Below are 25,241 nucleotides of genomic sequence, written 5' to 3' on the forward strand. Positions count from 1 at the left end.
TGGGACATGTTTGTTGTGCTTAGTATACAGCAAACAAAATATAAAAATCCCAAACTGGGAGCAATAGGCTGCTACCTAAACTAGCACAAAAGCGTGTTTTATTTTGTTTTGTTTTTAGAGAACAAGTGGGCTTCCCTGACACTAAAACTAACTAGGGCGAGGGTTCCTAACACTAAACCTAACTAGATTTTATGTGAACTTCCCTAACGCTAAACCTAACTGTGGCGACGATTCCCTGACACTAAACCTATCTAGATAATTCCGAGCTTTCCTGACGTTAAACCTAACTACGGTGATGGATCCCTAACGCTAAACCTAGCTACGGTGACGGATTCCTGACCCTGAAGTCCCTGACGCTACATCTAACTACGCTTTTTGACTGTTCCTTGACACTAACCCTAATACTAAACTAACCAGTTAAATTGTCTAAACTTTCTTTTTTTTTTACTTTTACATTTTTTTTTTTAGAGTTTTGTATATTTTATAAAGAAAAAAATATTCCCCAGGGACCAAAAATTTGTCCATGAAGACTAAGAAGTGGTCAGTGATACGAGATCACTGACCAAAAATGTGCAAGGACCACAAAAAGGAAGGGAACAGGAGAGGGTAGTGGATGAAGTGGGTAGCTGAAAAAAGTCTGTTTTTAACTTTTTCTCTCTCTTCCTGCACACAACCGCTCCGAACGCCTCACGAACTCCAACAGAGACGTTCAGGGCGGATGTGATGTCAGGGAGAGGAAGTTTAGACACAGATCGCCGCTATTGGACAGTTGGTCAGCAACTAACCAATAGCTGCGATCGTGAAGGCGGGACCATTTAGATTGGTCCTGGCACATTGAGCTGTGATAGCCTGCTGTCAGAAACCACGGCTGTCACAGCTCGTGAACGCGCGCGGCGCTCTGTTTAATGCATACTATTATGTCATGGAGCGCGAACGATGCACTTACCATGACATAATAGTATGTCCTGGAGCGTTAAGGGGTTAAAGGGACTCCCTAGAATGTTGTCAGTACATACCCATCGCACATAACATTAAATACAACTGCCTAATATGGTGTTGTTCCCCTCGTGCCACCACAACGGCTCCGACTCGTCGATCCATGGACCCCAGAGGACCAATGAAGGTGTCCTATGTTTTCTGGCTGAAACAGATTAGCAGCAGATCCTGAAAGGGGTTATCCAGGATGTTAAAATTTTTTAGTAGGGAATGCAAATTTAAAAAAAAAAACAATACTTACGCGCTGATTGGCATCAGCGGTTACAAGATACATGCATGTAAACAACCACGGGGGGTGCCGCTGGAGTGTCAGCGCTGGATCGCCTCGGGCAAGTATAGGTAAGTATTTCTTTTCTGGTTTATTTCATTTGCAGCCCCTACTAAAAAAAAAAACCTAGAGCTAGAGAAAGCAGGGATGAGCCATTAGGGTCAGTGAGGCATCTGATAGGCAGGGAGGTTCTGTTAGTGACAGCGAGTCAACTGGTGAGAGGAAAAGATCCTGTTGGCTACTGGAGCACTGGGAATGCACTGTCCGGTACAGTTAGGCACATGGAGGGGTGGAGATGTGCCATCAGGGGCAGCAAGGCACTATGTTGGCAGGGAGATGTCTGGCAGGTAGGGAGGCACTAACAGAGCAGCAAGACACATGGTGGGTGGAAAGGCACCTGGAGGGTGGGTGGACTACATCAGGGGCAGCGAGGTGATTAATAAGGATCACGAGACAGCAGCAGAGGCATCTGGAGGTGAAGGATGAAAAAAAATAAATAGAGGACGGCCATTTAAAGGCTGTGTACACCTTTTACTAATTATATATATATATATATATATATATATATATATAAAATTGTGCATCAGTGTGTTTGGTGCAACTTTTAAAATACAATGTATTAATAAATTATTTTTACTTTTGGGGATACAGCTGCTTTGTATCCTGTATACAGAGCAGCTGTATCTAGCGCTGAAACCTGTATCCGTCAGGTCCGCAGGATTAACGGATTCAGTGTCAGCGAGTCTTGTGTGTCTGACACGCAGGATCGTATACACCTGTAATAAATCACATCGAGGTTATGAACTTAGATGCGATTTTTAACAGCTCAATCCTGCATGTCAGAGACCCACTGTCATAACCGGTCAGTGCCGCTGACATGACACTATACTGTTTTCAGCGCTAGATATAGCTGTTCTCTATGCAGGATAAAAAGCAGCTGGATCTCAAAAAGTAAAAAATAATGAATAAAGTGTATTCTAAAAGTTGCGCCAAACAGATTTTTTTTTTTTTATTATTTCAAAAAATAAATAAATAATGTGTCAGGTGTACATAGCCTTTAACCCCTTCCCTCTTTAGCCACTTTTGACCTTCCTGACCGAGCCTCATTTTTCAAATCTGACATGTGTCACTTTATGTGGTAATAACTCCGGAATGCTTTCACCTATCCAAGCGATTCTGAGATTGTTTTCTCGTGACACATTGGACTTTAAGTTACTGGCAAAATTTGCTCGATATGTTCAGTATTTAATTGTGAAAAACACCAAAATTTAGCGAAAAATTGCAAAAATTAGCATTTTTCTCAATTTAAATGTATCTGCTTGTAAGACAGGCAGTTATACCACACAAAATTGTTGCTAATTAACATCCCCCATATGTCTACTTTAGATTGGCATCGTTTTTTGAACATCCTTTTATTTTTCTATGACATCACAAGGCTTAGAACTTTAGCAGCAATTTCTCACATTTTCAAGAAAATTTCAAAAGGCCATTTTTACAGGGGCCAGTTCAGTTGTGAAGTGGCTTTGAGGGCCTTATATATTAGAATCCCCCAAAAAGTCACCCCATTTTAAAAACTTCACCCCTCAAAGTATTCAAAACAGCATTCAGAAAATGTCTTAACCCTTTACACATGTCACAGGAATTAAAGCAAAGTAGAGGTGAAATTTACAAATTTCATATTTTTTTGCAGAAATAAATTTTTAGTACAATTTTTTTTATAACAGAAGGTTTTACCAGAGAAATGCAACTCAATATTTGTTGCCCAGTTTCTGCAGTTTTAGGAAATATCCCACATGTGGCCGTAGCGTGCTACTGGAATGAAGCACCGGCCTCCGAAGCAAAGGAACACCTAGTGGATTTTGGGGCCTTATTTTTGTTAGAATAAATTTTAGGCACCATGTCAGGTTTGAAGGGCTCTTGCGGTGCCAAAACAGTCAAAATCCCCCAAAAGTGACCCCATCTGGGAAACTACACACCTCAAGGAAATTATCTAGGGGTATAGTGAGCATTTTGACCGCACAGCTTTTTTACAGAAATTATTAGAAGTAGGCCGTGAAAATTAAAATCAACATTTCTTCAAAGAAAATGTAGGTTTAGCGATTTTTTTTCTCATTTTCACAAGGACTAAAGGAGAAATTTGTAAAGCAATTTCTCCCGAGTAAAACAATACCCCACATGTGGTAATAACCGGTTGTTTGGACACACGGCGAGGCTGAGAAGGGAAAGAGCGCTATTTGGCTTTTGGAGTTCACATTTAGCAGGAATGGTTTGCGGAGGCCATGTCACATTTACAAAGCCCCTGAGGGGACAAAACAGTGGAAACCCCCCACAAGTGACCCCATTTTGGAAACTACGCCCATTGAGGAAATTATCTAGGGGTATAGTGAGCGTTTTGACCCAACAGGTTTTTTGCATAAATTATTGGAAATAGGCCCTGAAAATGACAATCTAATTTTTTTCAAAGAAAAGTTAGGTTTAGCGATTTTTTTTTTCTCATTTCCACAAGGACTAAAGGAGAAAAAGCACCGTAAAATTTGTAAACCAATCTCTCCCGAGTAAAACAATGCCCCACATGTGGTAATAAACGGTTGTTTGGAGACACGGCAGGGCTGAGAAGGGAAAGAGCGCTATTTGGCTTTTGGAGCTCAAGTTTAGCAGGAATGGTTTGCAGAGGCCATGTCACATTTACGAAGTCCCTGAGGAGACAAAACAGTGGAAACCCCCCACAAGTGACCCCATTTTGGAAACTACACCCCTCAATGCATTTACCTAGGGGTGTAGTGAGCATGTTAACCCTGCAGGTGTTTTGTAGAAATTAGTGTGAACTCGATGTTGCAGAGTGAAAATGGGATTTTTTCCATAGATATGCCAATATGTGGTGCCCGGCTTGTGCCACCATAACGAGACAGCTCTCTAATTATTATGCGGTGTTTCCTGGTTTTAGAAACACCCTACATGTGGCCCTAATCTCTTGCCTGGACAGTCGACCAGGCTCAGGAGTGAAAGCGTACCATGTAAAATTGAGGCCTAATTTGGCGATTTACAAAGTATTGGTTCACAACTGCAGAGGCTCAGATGTGAAATAATAAAAATAAACCCCTGGGAAGTGACCCCATTATGGAAACTGCACCCCTCAAGGCATTTATTAAGGGGTGTAGTGAGCATTTTCACCCCACAGGTCTTTTCCATAAATGAATGCGCTGTGGATGGTGCAAATTAAAAATTTATATTTTTCCCTAGATATGCCATTCAGTGGCAAATATGTCGTGCCCAGCTTATGCCACTGGAGACACACACCCCAAAAATTGCTAAAAGGGTTCTCCCGGGTATGACGATGCCATATATGTGGAAGGAAACTGCTGTTTGGGCACGCTGTAGGGTTCAGATGGGAGGAAATGCCATTTGGCTTTTGGAGCGTGGATTTTGCTTGGTAGTAGTTTTGTTTGGAGTCTTACTGGTGTTTCCGTTTATAATGTAGGGCATATGTAAGCCGGGCGGAGTATATAAGGGGCATAGTCAGGTGGTATAATAACGGGGTAAAAAAAAACAATAAAATAATCCATAGATGTGTGTTACGCTGTGAAGCAATCCTTTCTGCACAGGCCGGTGTCGCACTGATATATGGCGTCCTTTCTTATGCCCCTTTTGGTCCATACTCCGCGCCTTTGTAGTTTGGGGAATTTTGCTGGGTAAGTGTTGTCCTGGTATAATACGGGCACCGTCGCTTCCAGCGGATATGTTTGGGCCCTCCCTTTCCTGGTTCCCTAATTTTAGGTCCTTGATAAATCGCCTCTTCAAACAGAAGAAATGTTCCCCTCGGGCACAACTGCATATTTTTTTATTTCCTGACTTATTGGAGCCATAACTAATTTTATTTTTCATAGACGTAGCGGTATGAGGGCTGGTTTGTTGCGGGACGAGCTGTAGTTATTATTGGTACCATTTTGGGGTACATGCAACTTTTTGATCACCTTTTATCCTATTTTTTGGGATGCCAGGTAAACAAAAAAAACGCAATTCTGGCACAGCTTTTTTCGTTTTTTTTTTATACAGCGTTCACCAGGCGTTATAAATTACATGTTAACTTTATTCTGCGGGTCAGTACGATTCCGGCGATACCTAATTTATAGAACTTTTTCATGTTTTACAACTTTTTTGCACAATAAAATTACTTTTGTAAAAAGAATGTATTTTTTCTGTCGCCAAGTTGTGAGAACCATAACATTTTAATTTTTTTGTCGATGGAGGTGTATGAGGGCTTGTTTTTTGCGGGACGAGCTATAGTTTTTATAGGTACCATTTTTGGATACGTGCGACTTTTTGATCACTTTTTATTCTAATATTTGTAGGGCAAAGTGACCAAAAAACAGAAACTCTGGTAACGTTTTTTTTTACGCTGTTCACCGCGTGCAATAAATAATAATATTTTGATACCTCCGGTCGTTACGGTCGCGGCGATACCAAATACATATGGTTTATTATTTTTCAATAATAAAGGACTTGATAAGAGTAAAAGGGGGAATGTGTTTTATTTGATTACTTGAAACTTTTACTGTTTTCAAACTTTTATTTTGTGCACTTTTTTTGACACTTTTTTTACACTTTTTCTCAAGTCCCACTAGGGGACTTGAAGATCCAACGGTCAGATTTTTTTTTTTTCTAATACATTGCACTACCTATGTAGTGCAATGTATTAGATCTGTCAGTCATTCACTGACAGCAAGCCGATTAGGCTTCGCCTCCCGGCGGGGCCTAAATCGGCTTCCGTAATGGCAGAGCAGGAGACCATTGTGTCTCCTGTTGCCATAACAGCAGTCGCCAGTCCCGATTGCCTGTCAGGGCTGGCGATCTGCTAGTAACCGCTACGATGCAGCAATCGCTTTCGATTGCTGCATCGAAGGGGTTAACGGCAGGGATCGGAGCTAGCTCCGGTTCCTGCCGTTACAGGTGGATGTCAGCTGTACAGTACAGCTGACTTCCACCGCTGATGACGCCGGATCAGCTCCTGACCCGGCGCCATCTTGCTGGCAGCTACGGAAGCCGATCAGGCTCCGCCGCCGGGCGGATCTTGACCGGCTTCGGTGCTAGGCAGACCGGGAGGCCAGTATTAGGCCTCCGGTTGCCATTGCAGCCACCGGAACCCCGGCAATTTCATTACTGGGGTTCCGATGAGCTGCAAACACCTTAAGTGCAGCGATCGCGTTTGAGCGCTGCACTTAAGGGGTTAATGGCGGGGATCGAAGCTAATTTCGGTCCCCGCCGTTACAGCCGGATCTCAGCTGTAAGATACAGCTGAGATCCGGTGATGATGGCACCGGCTCAGCTTCTGAGCCGGTCCCAAACATTTGGCGTACATGTACGGCAAGATGCGGGAAGTCAGTACTTTCCATGACGTACATGTACGGCAAATGTCGGGAAGGGGTTAAGCTAACCAGAGTCTATGCTGGTAGCAGGAACAGCAAAGTATAAGGTAGTGAGGTGCAGCAGGGATACAGAGAGGGTACTGGTTTAAGTGTGTTGGGGGGCACAAACAAATGCTAAAGAGGACGCCACTTTAGCTTACTTGGGGCTCTGATGAACAGCTCATATAGCCACTCCACTCACCTAGCCTGTAAAAATGCAGAAAGATTTAGCCCTGCCACCTATTCCTTTATATACAAATAGCCAGACTGCCTACCCATCTCAGCTTACATACACCCATCCCTTTTCTGAATGCCCTACTGTCATTGGCTGGCAGCATATGACTGCATAAGCTGCCAGCCAATAGAAGCCTAACAGATGCAGTACTGACAGGCCAGGCTAGTGCTTCGGAGCATTATGTCTGGCAGCCACAGGAGGTGGGAGAAGACTGCATTGTTGCGTCCTGTACGCGGTCTCCTCTCTCCTCTCCGAATGGATGAAATGACGGCCATCGTCAGTGCAAGGGTGCAACAGGGGTAAATGCGCAACTCCATTTAAGACCTTATTCACAAGAGCGTGTCAGTTTTGCGCGTGCAAAAAACGCTGCGTTTTGCGTGCGCAAAAGCTCAGCGTGGCACCTGTATATGGTGCGTGGCTGTGTGATTTTCGCACAGCCGGCATCATTATGACACTGTTTTTATGTTTACAAACATAAAAGCAGGAGGTGCTTTTCTGTTTTCATTCATTATTTTAATTTTTTTACTACTGTTGCGCGAATCACGCGCGGCACCCGGAAGTGCTTCCGTGTGCGATTTGCACGCACCCATTGACCTCAATGGGTGCGTGCTGCGTTAAACACGGGCCAGTATAGGACATGTCATGAGTTTTACGCAGCGCACATACGCTGCATGAAAATCACTGACAGTCTGAACGACCCCATTCACTAATCACGCGCGTATCACGGACGTATAACACGTTTGTGTGAATAAGGCCTTAGTCACATGTGACGGGGCAGAATTTCCTCCAGAAGCTCGGCACAACGGTGCTACTATAATATGGATTTAAAGATCCTGTCTAAAAACAGAATCGTCACAGGCCTCTTGGCAGGGTTTCCTATAAGGTGAACGGCTACACACCTTCCACAGTACACCCGCTCACTAAAGTTTAAAGCCCTGTCAAAGGCGGATGCAGTGGCGTTGCTAGACCCGGAGGGGGCTCTTGTGCTAGCGACAGTCGTATGTGCGTCCTCGGGACGCACATACAACTGAATACTATAGGCTGCAGGCCACGTTAAGACTGCAGCCTATAAAGTCGCTGGGAGATGCGCAGGCCGCCGTAATGACATCACGCCGGTCTGCGCATGCATCCCATCAGAGAGGCAGTGTAGCGCTCCATCTGTCGCGGGAATGGGGTAAGGGAAGTACAATCTATTTTATTTTATTTTTTTAAGGAACTGTGGGGGCTGTGTAACACTATACACACAAGGGGGTCTGGGTAGCAGGATCTGCAGGGGGGGGGGGGCATTCTGTGTGGCACTATCTATAGGGACAGTGGTGTACACACACACACACACACACTATGCCAAAGCTTTAAATGTAGGCCTGGTCATAGATGAATCTATGCACCTTGGTCCTGAAAGGATTAATAAAGTGGGTCCCTCCAGCACCACAGCATATATTACAGCCCGATGCACCAGCTGCTGCATAACATTAAAAAATACACTCCTCTTATGAAAACAATGCAGACATATAAGAGCCTCCCAGCATAAATTTACAGCAGACGGCCCTGGTGCTTAAACCTGCACCATTGCACAGTACTAGCATTACTTATGTTGGCTGCCCTCCTGTGGATTTATTCCTTTTAAAAACACTCGAACACCTTTTATAATTTAATCCTTACTTCATACCTGTTATATTGTAGCCATATGCAGCCAATTGTCCTGCCATGTATTCTCCATCAGAGTTATTATGTGAGCAACCCCATGTACGTATCCAGATCTTCTGAGTGCCTGGAATAGTACTGAATAAAAAGGAGACAATTAAAAAAATAAAAATGGATAGTTGAATTGCGTAAAACGGAACATTTCGATTAAACTAGACCAAGGGTAATGTACACAACCATATTACGGCTTTGACAATCTGAGTTGGACAGAGCCGTAATACATTGCCTATAGACTTCTATATGGCCCTACTCTACCTCTAGTTTAATACAGTGGCATACAAATGTTTCAATAGATCAAGTTCAGGAAAAGCGCTACACAGTTTCTGTAGCTTTCATTCACTTTTGAGGGAGTTCTGGAAACCGTACAGCAAAATGCACTTGGCTGTTTCCGTAAAACCACAGCCGCCTCGCCAGACAGTGGCCAGAGCAAAGCAGCAGAAAATAAGACAGTGGTCAGAGGGCCCCGTTCTAGAGAGAGGTGAGATCCGCATCTATCAGACATGAATTCTGTGGATAAACCATTAATGTCCAAGATACGAATACTACTTTAAAATTTTAAGAAATACATACCTTCCAACAAAACGTACAATATACCCCTTGTAAAATATAGTGGGGGGGGGTCTATTTTACTCAGTGGTGTATTTTTTGGGTGGTATTTATAATGTTTTTGCTGCATAGGCCCATTGCAAAGACAGAATGGTGATATCTAATGGCATATGTAAAAAAATAAAATAAAAAAAAAATACCATTTGAAAGTAGAAATGGGCCTGGCAGTGGGTTACCTTCTTACTCTTAGAATAGTCCATTAGAAAAAAGGTAGAAGAAAAAAAAAAAAAAAAAAAAAAAACCACATACCATTTTGAGCCTATTATGGTGTGTAAATTGCAGCGACATGTCGCAAAGACAGGATGGTGGCATTAAATACATTGAAAAAAAAAAAAAACTCAAAAGTGAAAATGTACCGCTTCACTCTTTGGAAACATAACATGCCCTGGCAGTGGGTTAAATACACAAATCGGATATTCTCTTACTTCAGGAGTAGTAAGCTATCAAGTTTTGGTATAGATATGTGCAGTTATACTACTAAATCAAGAAATTGTAGGGGGCAAAACCCCAAAAAAAGTTAGTTTTTACCGAGACTTTGTGCATTCTTCGATGCGGTTGCATTTTGTAATGCAATCACAGAAAAAAGAAAAAAAAAGTACCAACTTGTGTTTTATCAATGCAGTTCTAGCCGCAGATGCTGCAGTCAACAGCGACCATGGCATCTAAGTGGTTGATAGAGGGAGGGGGCACCCTATGTGCCCCATCGCCCAATACCCTGGATTAACCACATAGCCGTGTCCATAGTATAGAAAGCTGGCCATGCACTTTGTACAGATAGCACTGTATAAGGTAATCATTAAGGCACTGTCCCAAAACGTCATCACTGATGGAAGCGAGGCTGCCTTATTGTATCAAAGTTCCCTAAACTGCAAACGGGACCAAAAAAATAAATAAAAAAGTGCAGTGTGTTCCAAAAAGGGAAGCAAATACACCATCAGTGCAACAACTGCCCCAAAAACCTGGCCTGTGAATAAAGTACCAAGCGTACCACAACATCCATGGATTATTAATTTTATTATGCATTTACCCCATTACTACATCACCTTATTATGCCCTGATGCACTCTGACCCAGCTTACATATGCCACTACATTATAAGCTTAACCCCTTCAGGACTGAGCCTGTTTTGGCGTTCAGGACAAAGCAGATTTTTCAAATCGGACATGTGTCCCTTTATGTGGCAATAACTCCGGAATGTTTTTGCCTATCCAAGTGATTCTGAGATTGTTTTCTCGTGACATATTGTACTTTATGTTATGGAAAAAATTGTCGATAAATTCAATATTTATTTGTAAAAAACACCAAGATTTGAAGAAAATGTGCAAAAATTAGCATTTTTCTAAATTGAAATGTATCTGGTTGTAAAACAGATAGTAACACCACACAAAATAGTCACAAGTTAACATTTCCCATATGTCTACTTTAGTTTGGCATCGTTTTTTGAACATTTTATTTTTCTAGGACGTTACAAGGCTTAGAACTTTAGCAGCGATTTCTCATATTTTCAAGAAAATTTCAAAAGGCGATTTTTACAAGGACCAGTTCAGTTCTGAAGTGGCTTTGAGTGCCTTATATATTAGAAAGTCCCCATAAATCACCCCATTTTGAAAACTGCACCCCTCAAAGTATTCAAAACAGCATTCAGAAAGTGTTTGAATCCTTTAGGCGTTTCACAGGAATTAAAGCTAAGTAGAGGTGAAAGTTACAAATTTTATTTTATTTTTTTTACAAAATTCATTTGTAATAAAAAAAATTCTATACCACAGAAGGTTTTACCCAAGAAATGTAACTTATTATTTATTGCCTAGATTCTGCAGTTTTTAGAAATACCCCACATGTGACCCTAGTGCGCTAATTTACTGACCTCAGAAGCAAAGGAGAACCTAGTGGATTTTGGGGCCTCCTTTTTTTTTAGCATATATTTTAGGTACCATGTCAGGTTTGAAGAGGTCTTGTGGGGACAAAACAATAAAGACCCCCCAAAACTGACCTCATTTTGGAAACTACACCCCTCAGGGAATTTATCTAGGGGTATAGTTAGCATTTTGAACCCAGTTTTTTTACTAAATTTATTTTAATTAGTATGTGAAGGTGAAAATCTACTTTTTTTCTGAAAAAACGTAAACATTTTTTCAAGGAATAAGAGAGAGAAAACACCCCAACATATGTAAAGCAATTTCTCCCGATTATAGCAATACCCCTTATGTGGTAATAAACTGCTGTTTGGACCCACAGCAGGACTCAGAAGAGAAGGAGCACCATTTGGATTTTGAAATTCTGATTTTGCTGGAATAGTTTTCAGTGCCGTGTCGCGTTTGAAATGCACTGGAGGGAACAAAATAGTGGAAACCCCTGGAAAGTGACCCCATTTTGGAAACTACACTCATCAAGGAATTTTTCTAGGGGTAAAGTTAGCATTTTGACCCCACAGTGGTTTTGCTGAATTCATTGGAATTATACTGTAAAAGTAAAAATCTACTTTTTTTTCTGAAAAAAGGTAGCCATTTTTAATTCTTACAAGGAATAAAAGGAGAAAAACCACCAACATTTGTAAAAACTATTTCTCCCGATTACGGAAATACCCCATATGTGGTAATAAACTGCTGTTTGGACCCACAGCAGGGCTTAGAAGGGAAGGAGCCCTATTTGTCTTTTGGAGCTCAAATTTCGCTGAAATGGTTTTTGGGTGCCATGAGAGGCCAAAACAGTGGATATGTGCAGCGGATGGTGCAGAGTGAAAATTACAATTTTCCACTCTCATGCCATTTTAGTGCACTATATGTTATGTCCAGTTTGTGCCACTGAAGACAAATACCTCATAAAATATTAACCGGGTTCTCCCGGGTATGGCGATGCCATATCTATGGACGTTAACTGGTGTTTAGGCACGCTGCAGGGCTCAGAAGAGAGGGAGCGGCATTTGGCTTTTGGGGCGCAGATGTAGCTTGGTAGTTGTTCTGTTTGGGGTTTTACTTGTTTCAGTTTATAATGTGGGGACATAGGTTATCTGTGCGGGGTACATCAGGGTATAATAAGAGGGTATAATAATGCAGTAAATAAATAATAATCCGCAGATATGTGGCCGGTGTCGCACTTCTAAATGGCGCCCAATCTTATCCGCTTTTGGAACACTCTGCACATTTTGCATCGCCATATTCTGAGATCCAGAACAGTTTTATTTTTTCTCCACCGGAGCCGTGAGGGTTTATTCTTTGCGGGACAAATCTGTAGCTTTCATTGGTACCATTTTGGGGTGGCAGAAATTTTTTTGATCACGTTTTATTCCATTTTTTGGCAAGCAAGGTGACCAAAAACCATCAATTCTGACAAAGTTTTTTTATTCTTTTTTTTTTTATGGCGTTAACCCTGGGCTATAAATTACCATTATATTTTATTCTGCGGGTTGGTACGATTATGGCGATACCAGATGTATATAATTTTTTTATGTTTTGCAGCGTTTGTGCAATAAAATCACTTATTTATAAAATACATTTTTTGTGTCACCATATTCTGAGAGCGATAACTTATTTTTCAGTCAAAAACGCGGGCTTGTTTTTTGCGGGACGGGTTGTAGTTTGTATTGGTACCATTTTGGCGTACATGCGACTTTTTGATCACTTTTTATTGTATATTTTAGGAGGGTTGGTAACCAAAAAAATTGTGATTCGGGCACTGTTTTTCGCCGTGTTCACCGTCCGGGAAAAATAATATTACAGTTTTATAGTTGGAGTCGTCACGAACGCGGTGATACCAAATATGTGTACTTTTAACGTGTTAATTTTTTTCCTATAATAAAAGACTTTATAGGAAAAAAAGCATTCTTTGTTTGTCACTTCTAACTTTTATTTTTAGACTTTTTAAAAACATTACTACTTTTTTTTACTTGTCCCACTAGGGGACACTTAGACTTGCAGCTCTGATCGCTGCTGGAACACTTTACACTACACACGTAGTGTAATGTGTTCTAACTGTTATTCTGACAGGAAGCATCGGAGGACCGGCCGGATGTTGCTCCTCCGAGGCTTCCGTACATGGAAACCCAGAGGTCATTGTCTGGCCTCTGGTTGCCGTGAGAAGGATCGCCAGCCCCCGCAAATACAAGTGGGGGGCTGCCGATCCGCTGTAAACCTCTTCAATGTGGTGATCGCAATCGACCACCGCTTCGAAGGGGTTAATTGCAGATTTCAGCGGTGACAGGCCGCTGATCGGCAACGGGGAGAGCGGGGCTGACACCCTGAACAGTTAACCGCCGCTGCGGTGTAGCGCCGCGGTTAACTGTCAAAGCACTGCCGTTACTGCACGTCAAGGTGCGCGAAGTTACTGCACACATTGACGTGCATTAACGTCAAGGTGCGGGAAGGGGTTAAACACCAGTAAAACCCAAAACAGAACAACCACCAAGCAACATCCATGCTCCAAAAACCAAATGGCGGTCCACCTTAGCCTGGCAGTGTGCCCAAACTGTTTATGACCAAATATGGGGTATTACTGCACTTCAACAGGACCCGCTTAACAATTTATGTGATGTTTATCTCCAGTGGCACAAGCTGGGCACAACATACTGGCCACTGAAATGGCATCTGTAGAAAAATGGCAATTTTCAATCTGCAACATCTATTGTGTACCAATTTCTGTAAAACACCTGTGGTGTCAAAATGTTCACCATACCTCCAATTCCTTGAGGGGTGTAGTTTCCAAAAAGGGTTTCCACTGTACTGGTAGCTCAGCCCAATGCAATATGATGGCCAAAAACTAATCATGTAAAATCTCCATTCCAAAAACCAAAACTGCACTCCTTCCCTTTAGAGCCTTGCTGTGTGTCCAAAAAGATTATAACCACACATGGGGTGTGGACTTACTCGGGAGAAAATGCGTAACAAATTTTGGGGTGCCTTTTCTCTTGTATACATTGTAAAAATGAAAAATTGTGCTAAGACTACATATTAGTGGGAAAAAAAAGGTAGACTTAAATTTTCACGGCCCAATTCTAATAAAATCTATAAACCGCGTGTAGGGTCAAAATGCTCACTATACCCCTAATTTAATTACTTGAGGGATAGTGTCTCGAAAGTGAGATCCCATCTGGACAATTTCTACTGTACTGATACCCAAGAAAGCTCTGCAAATGCAACATGGCTACCAAAAACCAACACAGAAAAACATGCGCTCAAAAAGCTAAATGGCGCCTTCTGTTAGTTGCCCTGCCATATGCTCAAACAGCAGTTTACGATCACATATGGGTTATTGCTGTACTCGGGAGAAAACGCTTTACAAACGTTGTGGTGCTTTTTCTCCTACATTCCTTGTGAAAATCAAAAATTTTCAACTAGAACTACATCCTTTTGAAGAAAAAAACAAAACCTTTTTTTTGTGTTTTTTTTTTTTTCACAGTCCATTCTAAAAAATTCAACAAAAACCGGTGGGGTAAAAATGCTCACTATACCCCCAGATGAAATCATCAAGGCTTGTACTTTACCAAATGGAGTCACTTCTTAGGGGGTTCCATTGTCCAGAAATCAATCCAGCAAAATCTGAACTCCAAAAGCCAAACAGCGCTCGTTCCCTTCGGAGCCCTGCCGTATATCCAAACAAAATGGCAATAAGAATTTTCCATTCGTACAGTCCAATTCTAATAAAAATTGGCTAAAAAAAAAAAATGTGGGGTCAAAATGTGCACTACACCGCCAGATGAATTGCTTTTTTTTTTTTTTTTTTTTTTAAACTGGATAACACATTTAAACTGGTAAACTCCCATAGTCCCTTTGTATAAAAATTTTATATACTAAATAGAACGGCCCATTGAAAATTGACAACATTTGGTCAAAAGGACTGGAAATCCCTGCTATACCACTTTGATACGGATTAGTATTACCGAAGGGTTTCATCTGATACAGGAGAGAGGTGTGTGGGATCAGATCTTATGGTATCTATATATTTTCAAACGGGAAAAATTTGTCATGGTAATTTTTATTCAACAGGCTACAGCTTTGTATAGTTTACATTTATATACAATGAATCGTTGACTGTTTAGAATGCATGTTGACCATGCTCCTGTCCTTTTCCGGCTTTGTTTAATCCTTTCCCGCTCAGCTCAGTACTATTACGTCGTGCTGAGCGCATCGTTCGCGCTCAGCAATATTACTGACCTGAGTTAACACAGCGACATCTTTCCCCGTCGTGTTAACGGCGTGTTTGAGCGGTGATACCTGCTGTTTCCGACAGCAGGCTATCACAGCTCAGTGTGCAGGGACCGATCGCGGCGGTCCCCGCCGATTAACCCCTTATAAGCCGCGTTCAATACCGATCGCGGCTTTTCAGGGGTTAAGCTACCATCGGCGACCTGATACACGATATTGGCCGGCGATGGCTACTATGGCAATCAGAGTACTAACAAAGGACTCTGGCCAAGCCATCGACGGAAGCCTAGTGGGTCCTGACAAAGTCAGGACCCACTATGCTTGCTGTCAGCGAACAGCTGACAGCTCTAATACACTGCACTACGCATGTCCAGATTCTGAAATTCAAAAAATTTCAGAATCACTTGGATAGGTTTACGCATTCCATGTAGTGCAGTGTAATAGAATAGCGATCAGGGCCTCCTGCCCTCAAGTCCCCTAGTGGGACAAAGTAATAAAGTTTAAGTAAAAAAAAAAAAATATATAAAAAAAAAAGTGTAAAAATAAGAAAATAAGTTTTAAAAGTGAAAAAAAAAAAAGTTAAAAAAAATCCCCCTTTTTCCCTCATCAGTCATTCATTATTAATAAAAATATATAAATAAACAAATAAACTATACATAATTGGTATCGTTATGTCATTATTTATCCTGCGCGGTGAACGCCATAAAAGAAAAATAATAAACAGTACCAGAATCATAATTGTTTGGTCACTTCATCTCCCAAAAAAATTGAATAAAAAGATCAAACACTTGCATGTACCTAAAAATGGTACTGATCGAAACTACAGTTCGTTACGCAAAAAAACAAGTCATTACACGGTTTTCCTGATGGAAAAATAAACAGTTATGGCTCCTAGAATAAGGTAACAAAAAATAAATGATTTTTTACAAAATGTATTTTATTGTGCATATGCCATAAGACAAAGAAAATCTATAAACACATGGTATCGCCGTAATCGTATCGCAGAATAAAGTGAATATGTCATTTATAGCGCACGGTGAACGCTGTAAAAAAAAAAAAATTTGAGAACAAAAATAAAACCAGTAAAATTGCTGTTTTTTAGTCACCACGCCACTTAAACTCATCAAAAAGCCACATGCACCCCATGAAAACTACAATGAATTCCTCAAGGTGTCTAGTTTTCAAAATAGGGTCACTTTTGGGGGGTTTCCACTGTTTTGGCACCACAAGACCTCTTCAAACCGGACATGGTGCCTAATAAATTAAATTTCACCTCTACTTTGCTCTAAATTCCTGTGAAACACCTAAAGGGTTAACAAACTTTCTAAATGCTGTTGTGAATACTTTGAGGGGTCTAGTTTCTAAAACAGGGTGTTTAATAGGGGTTTCTAATATATGGGCCCCTCAAAGCAACTTCAGAACTGAACTGGAACCTAAAAAAATAAATTAAAAAAACATTATACTGATAATGAGCCGTGCCCACCCCGAGATGAGCCCAGTTTTAACTATTTGTATAAACGGAGACCCCTATTAGACCGTTTCAGTGCCCGGTTTTCCCCAAGCATACACCCCTGAGAATTGAATTTCTATTGAGGAGTCCTTGGTACATTTTAAAGGGAGGCTTCAATTCCGCCAGTACCTGCCGAGTAAGAGGGCAAGGTATGGCGTGAAAGTGTATAAGCTGTGCAATAGTGCATCAGGGTATACCTACAAATTTAGGATATATGAAGGGAAGGACACCAGTGCTCAGCCCCCAGAATGCTTCCCCCCCCTTACTGGGAGTTAATGCAAAAATTGTGTGGGATTTGGTGCACCCACTGCTGGACCAGGGTTACCACCTCTACCTGGATCATTTTTATACCAGCGTCCCACTCTTCAACTGCCTCGCTTCCAGAAGTAATGTGGCACTGCTAAAAGAAATCTGAGAGACCTCCCTAATACTCTGCTTGGGCAAACACTCAGAAGGGGTGAGAGCAGGGCACATTCTAGCAGCAACATATTGTGTGTCAAGTACAAGAGAGATGTCCTGGTACTGACAATACATGGCCATACTAGTACGAGGTACCAGTACAGAGACCCCCAAACCAAACTGCATCTTGGACTACAATAGGTACATGGGAGGGGTGGACTTGTCAGATCAAGTCCTGTAGCCCTACAGCGCCATGCGGTGTGGTATAAGAAGCTGGCCGTGCACATCATACAGATGGCATTGTACAATGTGTACGTGCTACATCGATGTACAGGCCAGACGGGAACTTTCCTGTAATTTCAAGAGGTGGTTATCAAGAAACTAATTTTTAGGGACCAAGAAGGGGGGGCACCCAGAACTTCTGGAAGAGAGGCCACACGCATCGTACCAGGGCAACACTTTCCAGGATAAGGTCCCCAAACTGGCAAGAAGGGAAAAAGTCAAAAGAGGTGCAAAGTCTGCTATAAGAGGAGGATAAGGAAGGACACAATATATCAATGTGACACGTGTCCCGAAAAAGCAGGGCTCTGTATGAAAGTGTTTTAAAATTTATCATACATCCCTTGGTTTATAATTTACCCCAGTTTTACTTACCCTGATGCACTCCGCACAGCTTATCCCCCCCTCATTTTTCCCCTCTGGGCCCTGCTGTGTGCCCAGGCAGCTGTTAACAGCCACATGTAGGGTGTTGCCGTACCCAGGAGAACCCACATTACAGTTTATGGGGTGTATATCTCTGAAGGCACATGCTGGGCACAATATATTGGACACTGAAATGGCATATATATAGAAAATTGCAAATCTCACTCTGCACCATCTGCTGCGCATTATCTTTTACACAGTACCTATGGGGTCAAAATGCTCACTACACCTCTAGATGAATGTCTTAAGGGGTGTAGATTTTAAAACAGGGTCACTTCTCGGGAGTTTCAACTGTACTGGTACCTCAGGGGCTTCTGCATACATGACTTCGCACCAAACAAGCTCCAGTAGGCCAAATGGTGCTCCTTTCCTTCTGAGCCCTCCCATTGGCCCAAACGCACTCGGGACAAATTGGGCAACAAAATGGGGTATTTTATTCATTGTGAAAATAAGAAAATGAGCCAAAACTAAATCTTATTGGAAAAAATATATATATTTTTTTAATTCACAGCCCAAATCTAATACATTCTGTGAAAAAAAAAACTGTGGGGTCTAAATGGTCACAACACCCATAAATGAATTCCTTGAGGGGTGTAGTTTCGAAAATGGGGTCACTTCTGGTGGGTTTCCATTGCTTTGATACCTCTGGGGCTCTGCAAATGCGACATGGCACCCGAAAACCAATCCAGCTAAATCTGGGCTCCAAGGAACACATAGCGCTCCTTTCCTTCTGATCCCATTGGCCCAAATGGCAGTTTATCACCACAAATGGGTTATTGCCGCACCCAGGACAAATTGGGCAATTTTGTTCCCTACGAAAATATGAAATTTTTATCAAAAATTACATCTTATTGCAAAAAATATCATTTTTTAAATTTCACAGCCCAATTCAAATACGTGCTGTGAAAAAACTATGGGGTCAAAATGGTAACAATAACCATAAATGAATTCCTTGAGGGGTGTAGTTTCCAACATGGGGTCACTTTTGGCGTATTCCTACTGTTTTGGCACCTCAACACCTCTCCAAACCTGGCATGCTGCCTAAAATATATTCTAATAAAAAAGAAGCCCCAAAATGCACTAGGTGCTTCTTTGCTTCTGTGGCTTGTGTTTTAGTTCACGAGCACACTAGAGCCACGTGTGGGACATTTCTAAAAACTGCAGAATCTGGACAATACATATTTAGTAGTGTTTCTCTGGTAAAACCTGTGTTACAGAAAAAAAAAATTTAATAAAATTGAAATTCAGCAAGAAAAAGGAAATTTGCAAACGTCACCTCCACTTTGATTTAATTCCTGTGAAATGCCTAAAGGGTTAAAAAAAAACTTTCTAAATGCTGTTTTGAATACTTTGAGGGGTCTAGTTTTTAAAATGGTGTTTTATGGGGGTTTCTAATACATAGGCCCCTCAAAGCCACTTCAGAACTCAAGAGGTACCTTAAAAAAAAGTATTTTGCAATTTTCTTAAAAATTGAGAAATTGCTGTTTATGTTCTAAGCCTTGTAACGTCCAAGAAAAATAAAAGAATGTTCAAAAAACAATGCCAATCTAAAGTAGACATATGGGAAATGTGAACTAGTAACTATTTTGGGTGGGAAAACCATCTTTTTTACAAGCAGATGCATTTAAATTCCGAAAAATTCTATTTTTTCAAATTTTTCACCAATAAACACTGAATATATCGACCAAATTTTACCACTAACAAAGCCCAATGTGTCATGAGAAAACAATCTCAGAATCGCTTGGATAGGTTTAAGCATTCCGACGTTCTTACCACATAACGTGAAATATGTCCGATTTAAAAAATGGGCTCTGAGCCTTAAAGGAATAGTGTCATCACAAATAATTTTTTTATATGTTAAAGATGTTAGTGCTTTAATAAAAACGTTTATATTCATTTGTGTGTTTGTGTTTTACTGTTTCTTATTTTTACACTTTTTCTTCCCTATGGGGGCTGCCATTTTTTGTTCCATTTCTGTGTGTGTCGATTAACGACACACACAGACATGGAGTACGGCAGCCACAGTCCCATAGGGACTGTGAACGGCTCCCGTCCCATTCACGTCCGTGTACGGCGTCTGTGTGGGAACTGCGCATGCGCCGCTCCCACACAGTCCTATTCGAAATTGGCGCCGTCCGGCGCCATTTTCCTGTGGACCGGAAGTCGCGGCCGGACAGTAATATTACTACTTCCGGTCGCGGCTTCCGGACTTGTGCACATGGAACAGCGGCAGCAAAGGGAGCGGACGGGCCGGAGGGAGCCGCGGCGGCAGGAGCAGGTAAGAGATTTCAATGTATGTTAGTGTTTGTGTGTGTTTACTACTGTATGTAAACCTACTACACTGTGGGTTACCTCAAAAAATGGCGACACACAGTGTAGGAGGTTAAACCTTTCAAACCCCTCGTTTATCCCGGCACTAGCCAGGATAAAGGAGGGGGGGATGCTGAGAGCTCACTAGAGCGAGAGCTTTTAACCCAATGTTGCAATGCTGCAATTTTGGGAACTAGCTCAATCTAGTGACCAAAAATGGGTAGTATTATAAATTAGAAAAAATTTATAATATTTCCTGACTCGCGAAAAAAATAAAAAAAATTTGAACAATGTTTAATCACCCACACACTAAATGTTTAAATTTTAAAAAAAAAACATGTTTTTCGGGCAACACCATGCCTTTAAAGCCCAAACTAGACTGCGTCCTTAAGGGGTTAAAATTCCAAAATAAAAAAAATAAAAAAAACTTTTAAGGGCCAGTTCACACAGATTTTTTTTTGACGCGGAAAACGCATTGGAAAATGTCCGAAAATCTTGCGGGGAAAAGCAGCGACATGCCCTATCTTCGGGCGTTTACGTCTCCCACCTCCCATTGACATCAATGGGAGGCAGAGAAAGTATGTTGTGGCGTTTTTGCTGGCTGTGCTCAATGGCCACGGTTGATAAACGCTGCGAAAATCGGCATGCAGGCAGAGCAAAATCTGCCTCAAAATTCCAAACTGAATTTTGAGGCAGATTTTGCACCTGCAAAAAAAGTGTGTGTGAAGCCAGCCTAAAAAAGGAGATAAAATGATTAAAAAAACAAAAAAAAAAAACAACTAAAACTTTTAACATACAAACAGTTGTACTGTAAGGCTGAGTTCACATGGGGCGGAAAAACGCAGCGTATCTGCCCTGTGCGCTGCAGGGAATTTTGGGTGAAAAACACAAACTGTGGTGCAGTTTCTCGCCCGGAATGTCCGCTGCAAAAAACTGCAGCGCTTAGCCGGCATGCTAGCATGCCGGCCTAATGGGATGAGGTTTCAACCATGTGACCACCGCTACATCCTGCGATTGGCTGCAGCGGCCGTCACATGGGATGAAGCGTCATCCCAGGAGGATGAAACACAGACTCCTAGCGTAGTTTGTTTTTTTGTTTTCTCAGTTCCGTTTTTTGTGGCCGCAAAAAAAGGAACTGCTATTTGATGCGGGATTTACAGCCCATTGAATTCAATGTGGAAATCCCACAACATAAGCAGCGTTTATGTAAAGTCCATTTACATGCTGCGGAATGAAAATCCGCACCGCAGGTCAATTTCTGAGCGGTATTTCCCCTCGGTATTTACGCAGCGTGTGGATGAGATTTGTTTTACCTCATTCACTTCGCTGCTACTGTATTTGCTGCGGATTTTCCGCAACTAATTCTGTTTCAGAAAGTTTGCAGTATTTACTCAGTGTGTGAACTGGCCCTTAGTGTCTTTTATTATGCACATGGAGTAAACATCCAGTGCAGAGAAGAAAAGTTGTGAGGCCCCATACACATGACCGTAAAATCACCCGTAATTACGGGCCCATTCATTTCTATGGCCGATGGACACCTTCCCGCATGTCTACGGAAGGGTGTCCGTTCCGCAGAAACCGGCCGAAAAAGATAGGACATGTCCTATTTTACGGACTATGCTCCTACACTTTATAATGGGAGCAGGGCCCGTAAAAACGGCCGGCGGCCTGCAGCCGTTCCCGTAATTACAGGCACGGTCGTGTGCATGGAGCCTTAATGACTTCCCCAAAAGCTAATTGGCAAAAGACAAGTCATGGACGTACAATAAACCAGACTAATTGTGGACAAATGGATAAAATTCTGTTACTACGGTCCCTAGAAGTGGGGTTCTGACTCCTAGGGCATGACGGGCAATCATGAAAAAGGTGATAAAAAAACCTACGGGTAACAAATGACAAACTACAAAAACCTCTGGTTATGTGTCTACCATTAGAAAAACAGACCAAGAATGGGGTTTATGAAAGGATACCACAGGAAGCCGCTCCTGTCCCAAAAAAATAATAAAATAAAAATAAATTAAAAAAAACATTCCAGTTTTTAACGGTTGTTACATGTATTGACAGCCGTTAAAAACTAATCCATTGACTTCTATGGGGGCTGACTGGCCATGAAAACGGCCAAAAATAGGACATGTTCTATTTTTTAACGGCCAATATTCACGGGCCGTTAAAAAAACGGCCGTTTGAATACACCCATAGAACATAATTGACCTGAAAACGGCCGTGTGACGGCTACATTCCCACGACAGTGAAAAATAATGGCCATTAAAAACTGATCAACTGTCAGTTTTTCATGGCCGTTTTGCATCAGTGCCTCCAAATTTTTTCACGGTCATGTGAATGTAGCCTTAGTCACACGTTCTATTTACATGATCTTCCAATATATTTGCTACTACATAAAATAAAATGAACACACCTGTCAGTTGGTGGCTCTTCCAGGATTTTGGCTTTATTTCTTTTCCGCACCCTGGGGACAATGTTTTGTCTTGCAGATTGACGATCATAGGGTTTTGGATCAGTCACTGAGACAATGTCTTCAATGTCGTCCAATAATGATTCACAAGAAGAAGGCATTATCTGAAATACATACCAGCAACTAAAAATCAGCAAGCAATACAAACTGACTTAGGCTATGTTCAAATCTGCGTAGTGCAGTTCCGTTCTGCGCCATCAGAGGAGCAGAACAAGGGAATAACAACCAACGGATGAGTTGCACAACGGACACTGCCGGTTGCCAACGGAATCTATTGACTTTAACGGATTGTGTCAGCATTCCGTCAAGGTGTCCGCGATTCTACAGGACACAATAGCGCTGGTCTCCGGTAAACCCTGCCGGATCTGCAACAGAGGCCCCTAACAGAGCCTCCAACACAGATGTGAACAGAGCCTTATTGTGACATAGAAAAAAAATGTCTTCCCCTTATGATCTCTAGAAAAAAATTTTTTTATAGTGAAACAAAGATCTTCACAAGAGACACAAAATCTTGGACATTTTTAGATGAAGTGCCTGATGTCCCACATTACAAGAGCACAGACACAAACTGCACTTACCTCAAATTATGTAACTTGGTTTCAAAGTATAATCTGGCAAGATAAAAATAGAAAGTAAAATTAAATACTCACTTAAAATAAACGTGTATTATAAGATAAAGGCCCTACTACACGGGCAAACGAGGATTCACACAACGATCAGCTGATGAGCGAGCAAACGCTTGTTGATCGGCTGATCGTATAGTTTCTGCAGCCTAAAATATTATCGTTGTCGGCAGCGCATCTCCCGCTGTAAACAGTGAGATGTGCTGCCAACATGATACAAACGTATGGGGACGAGCAATCGGAGTAACGAGCGCTTGCCCCCATACACAGCTCCTTGGAAAAGCAGCAAACGAGCGCCGATCAACGAGCTGGCTCATTGATCGGCGCTCGTTTACATGGGCAACTTCGGGCCGTGTGATAGAACCCTCAGCAAGTTTTAAGATTTTGCATGGACATTAAAAAACCTACGTTGAAATAAAATTGCATCTGTCACGTTGAACATGTCCTGTAAGCAGGCAGCATTTTATAAATAAGGAACCTTTCATGCACTTTACAAAAATATCTGATCTTGGTCTTCAGTTACAGCATTTGTTATAGCCCAGAGCTGCATTCACAATTCTGCTGGTTGTTACTGGAAACAGTCGGCGACCTTGTGGTCAAACACACCCCTAACCGCTTAGCAGAAACCTTATAGTAAAGTGAGACTATGAGGAAGATTTATCAAAACTGGTGCAAAGGAAAATTGTAGTAGTTGCCCATGGCAACAGTCGGTTCGCGGCTTTCATTTTCCAAAAGGCAACTACTCCACTTTTCCTTTGCACCAGTTTTGATATATGTCCTCCAGTATGTTTTACAGTCACTATACAAAATACATGCTGTAAGGCCCCATGCACACGACCGTGCACGGACGGCCGCTGACTGACAGCCGCATTTTCGGGCCGTGCTCCCATACAAAGTATGGGAGCACAGCCCGCAAAATGCGAAAGAACGGACATGTTCCATAATTCCCGGAACATTTCCACGGCACTGACACCCTTCCGTAGTGCTACGGGAAGGTGTCAGTGTTCAATGAAAGTGAATGGCTCAGTTTTTGCTGTCGTGTGCATGGGGCCTAACTCAGGAACAGCAGAAGACAATGCATAACACAGCAAGACTTTGTTACAGTTCGAACCCCGCATTATATAACGCATGTAATCGCAGGTGGCAGGACTTTATTTTACCACCCTATATACAGGTGACGTGAATCCTGTGTCAGGCCATACAATACTTCATGTCAAGTGCCATATTTGGAGGCCGCATTTAATCTCATACAAAATACCAATATACGAGGAACAACACTGAGCGGCAGTCATCAGACCGGAGACCACAGAATAAATAGAAAATACTTATGTACTATTACACTCCGAAGTACAAGGACGTCTATACTTGTGTTAACTGGAAACATAATCTATATACCACCTTGAACCTAATATTACTTATTACAAAGTCACTTATTAGAGAATAGCTAGAGAGTCATTTAAAGGAAACCTATAGGAAAAAATAATGAGCTATGCCTAGTGTGGGCCCAGACGGATGGCACAAGACTCAGCGCTTCAAAAAACACCAAAGATAGAACGTACGCCTAGTGCGGGCATGATGTGGCACAACACAGTATCAGTTTTGCCTGGAGCACCCAGTCAAAATCATCACTAGGACACCCAACTATCAGGAGAACAGGGGTCCCATATCTCCCATTCCACTAGTTAAGACTACCAGATCCAGGTGAAGAATAATAGAAGATGTGTCTATGCACGCGCGCAGATCTCTCCATTAAAATCTATGCGAGTTATGGAAACAGGAGGGGACCAATTCTCCTGACAGGTGGGGGCAGAGATATGCATAGAGATGGGTAACACCATTTAAAAGGTGTTGTCCCTTCTTTATATGGGGCCAACATA

The 25,241-nt window shown here is 41.9% G+C and overlaps 1 protein-coding gene across 2 annotated transcripts in view; it reads right to left on the reverse strand.

The window, feature by feature from the left end:
- CDKAL1 (CDKAL1 threonylcarbamoyladenosine tRNA methylthiotransferase) overlaps positions 1–25,241 on the reverse strand; it is an 845,495-nt gene that overhangs the window by 819,491 nt on the left and 763 nt on the right. For both annotated transcript variants that reach the window (XM_075826579.1, XM_075826580.1), the window contains exons 2-4: positions 23,320–23,352; positions 22,685–22,845; positions 8,571–8,683 (exon numbers count right to left, since the gene is read on the reverse strand). In XM_075826579.1, the coding sequence (XP_075682694.1) occupies positions 8,571–8,683; positions 22,685–22,842 (271 nt within the window). In that variant the 5' untranslated portion in view covers positions 22,843–22,845; positions 23,320–23,352. The remainder of the gene's footprint in view (positions 1–8,570; positions 8,684–22,684; positions 22,846–23,319; positions 23,353–25,241) is intronic.

The sequence above is a fragment of the Rhinoderma darwinii genome, chromosome 5, assembly GCF_050947455.1.
Source record: "Rhinoderma darwinii isolate aRhiDar2 chromosome 5, aRhiDar2.hap1, whole genome shotgun sequence".
NCBI lineage: Eukaryota > Metazoa > Chordata > Amphibia > Anura > Rhinodermatidae > Rhinoderma > Rhinoderma darwinii.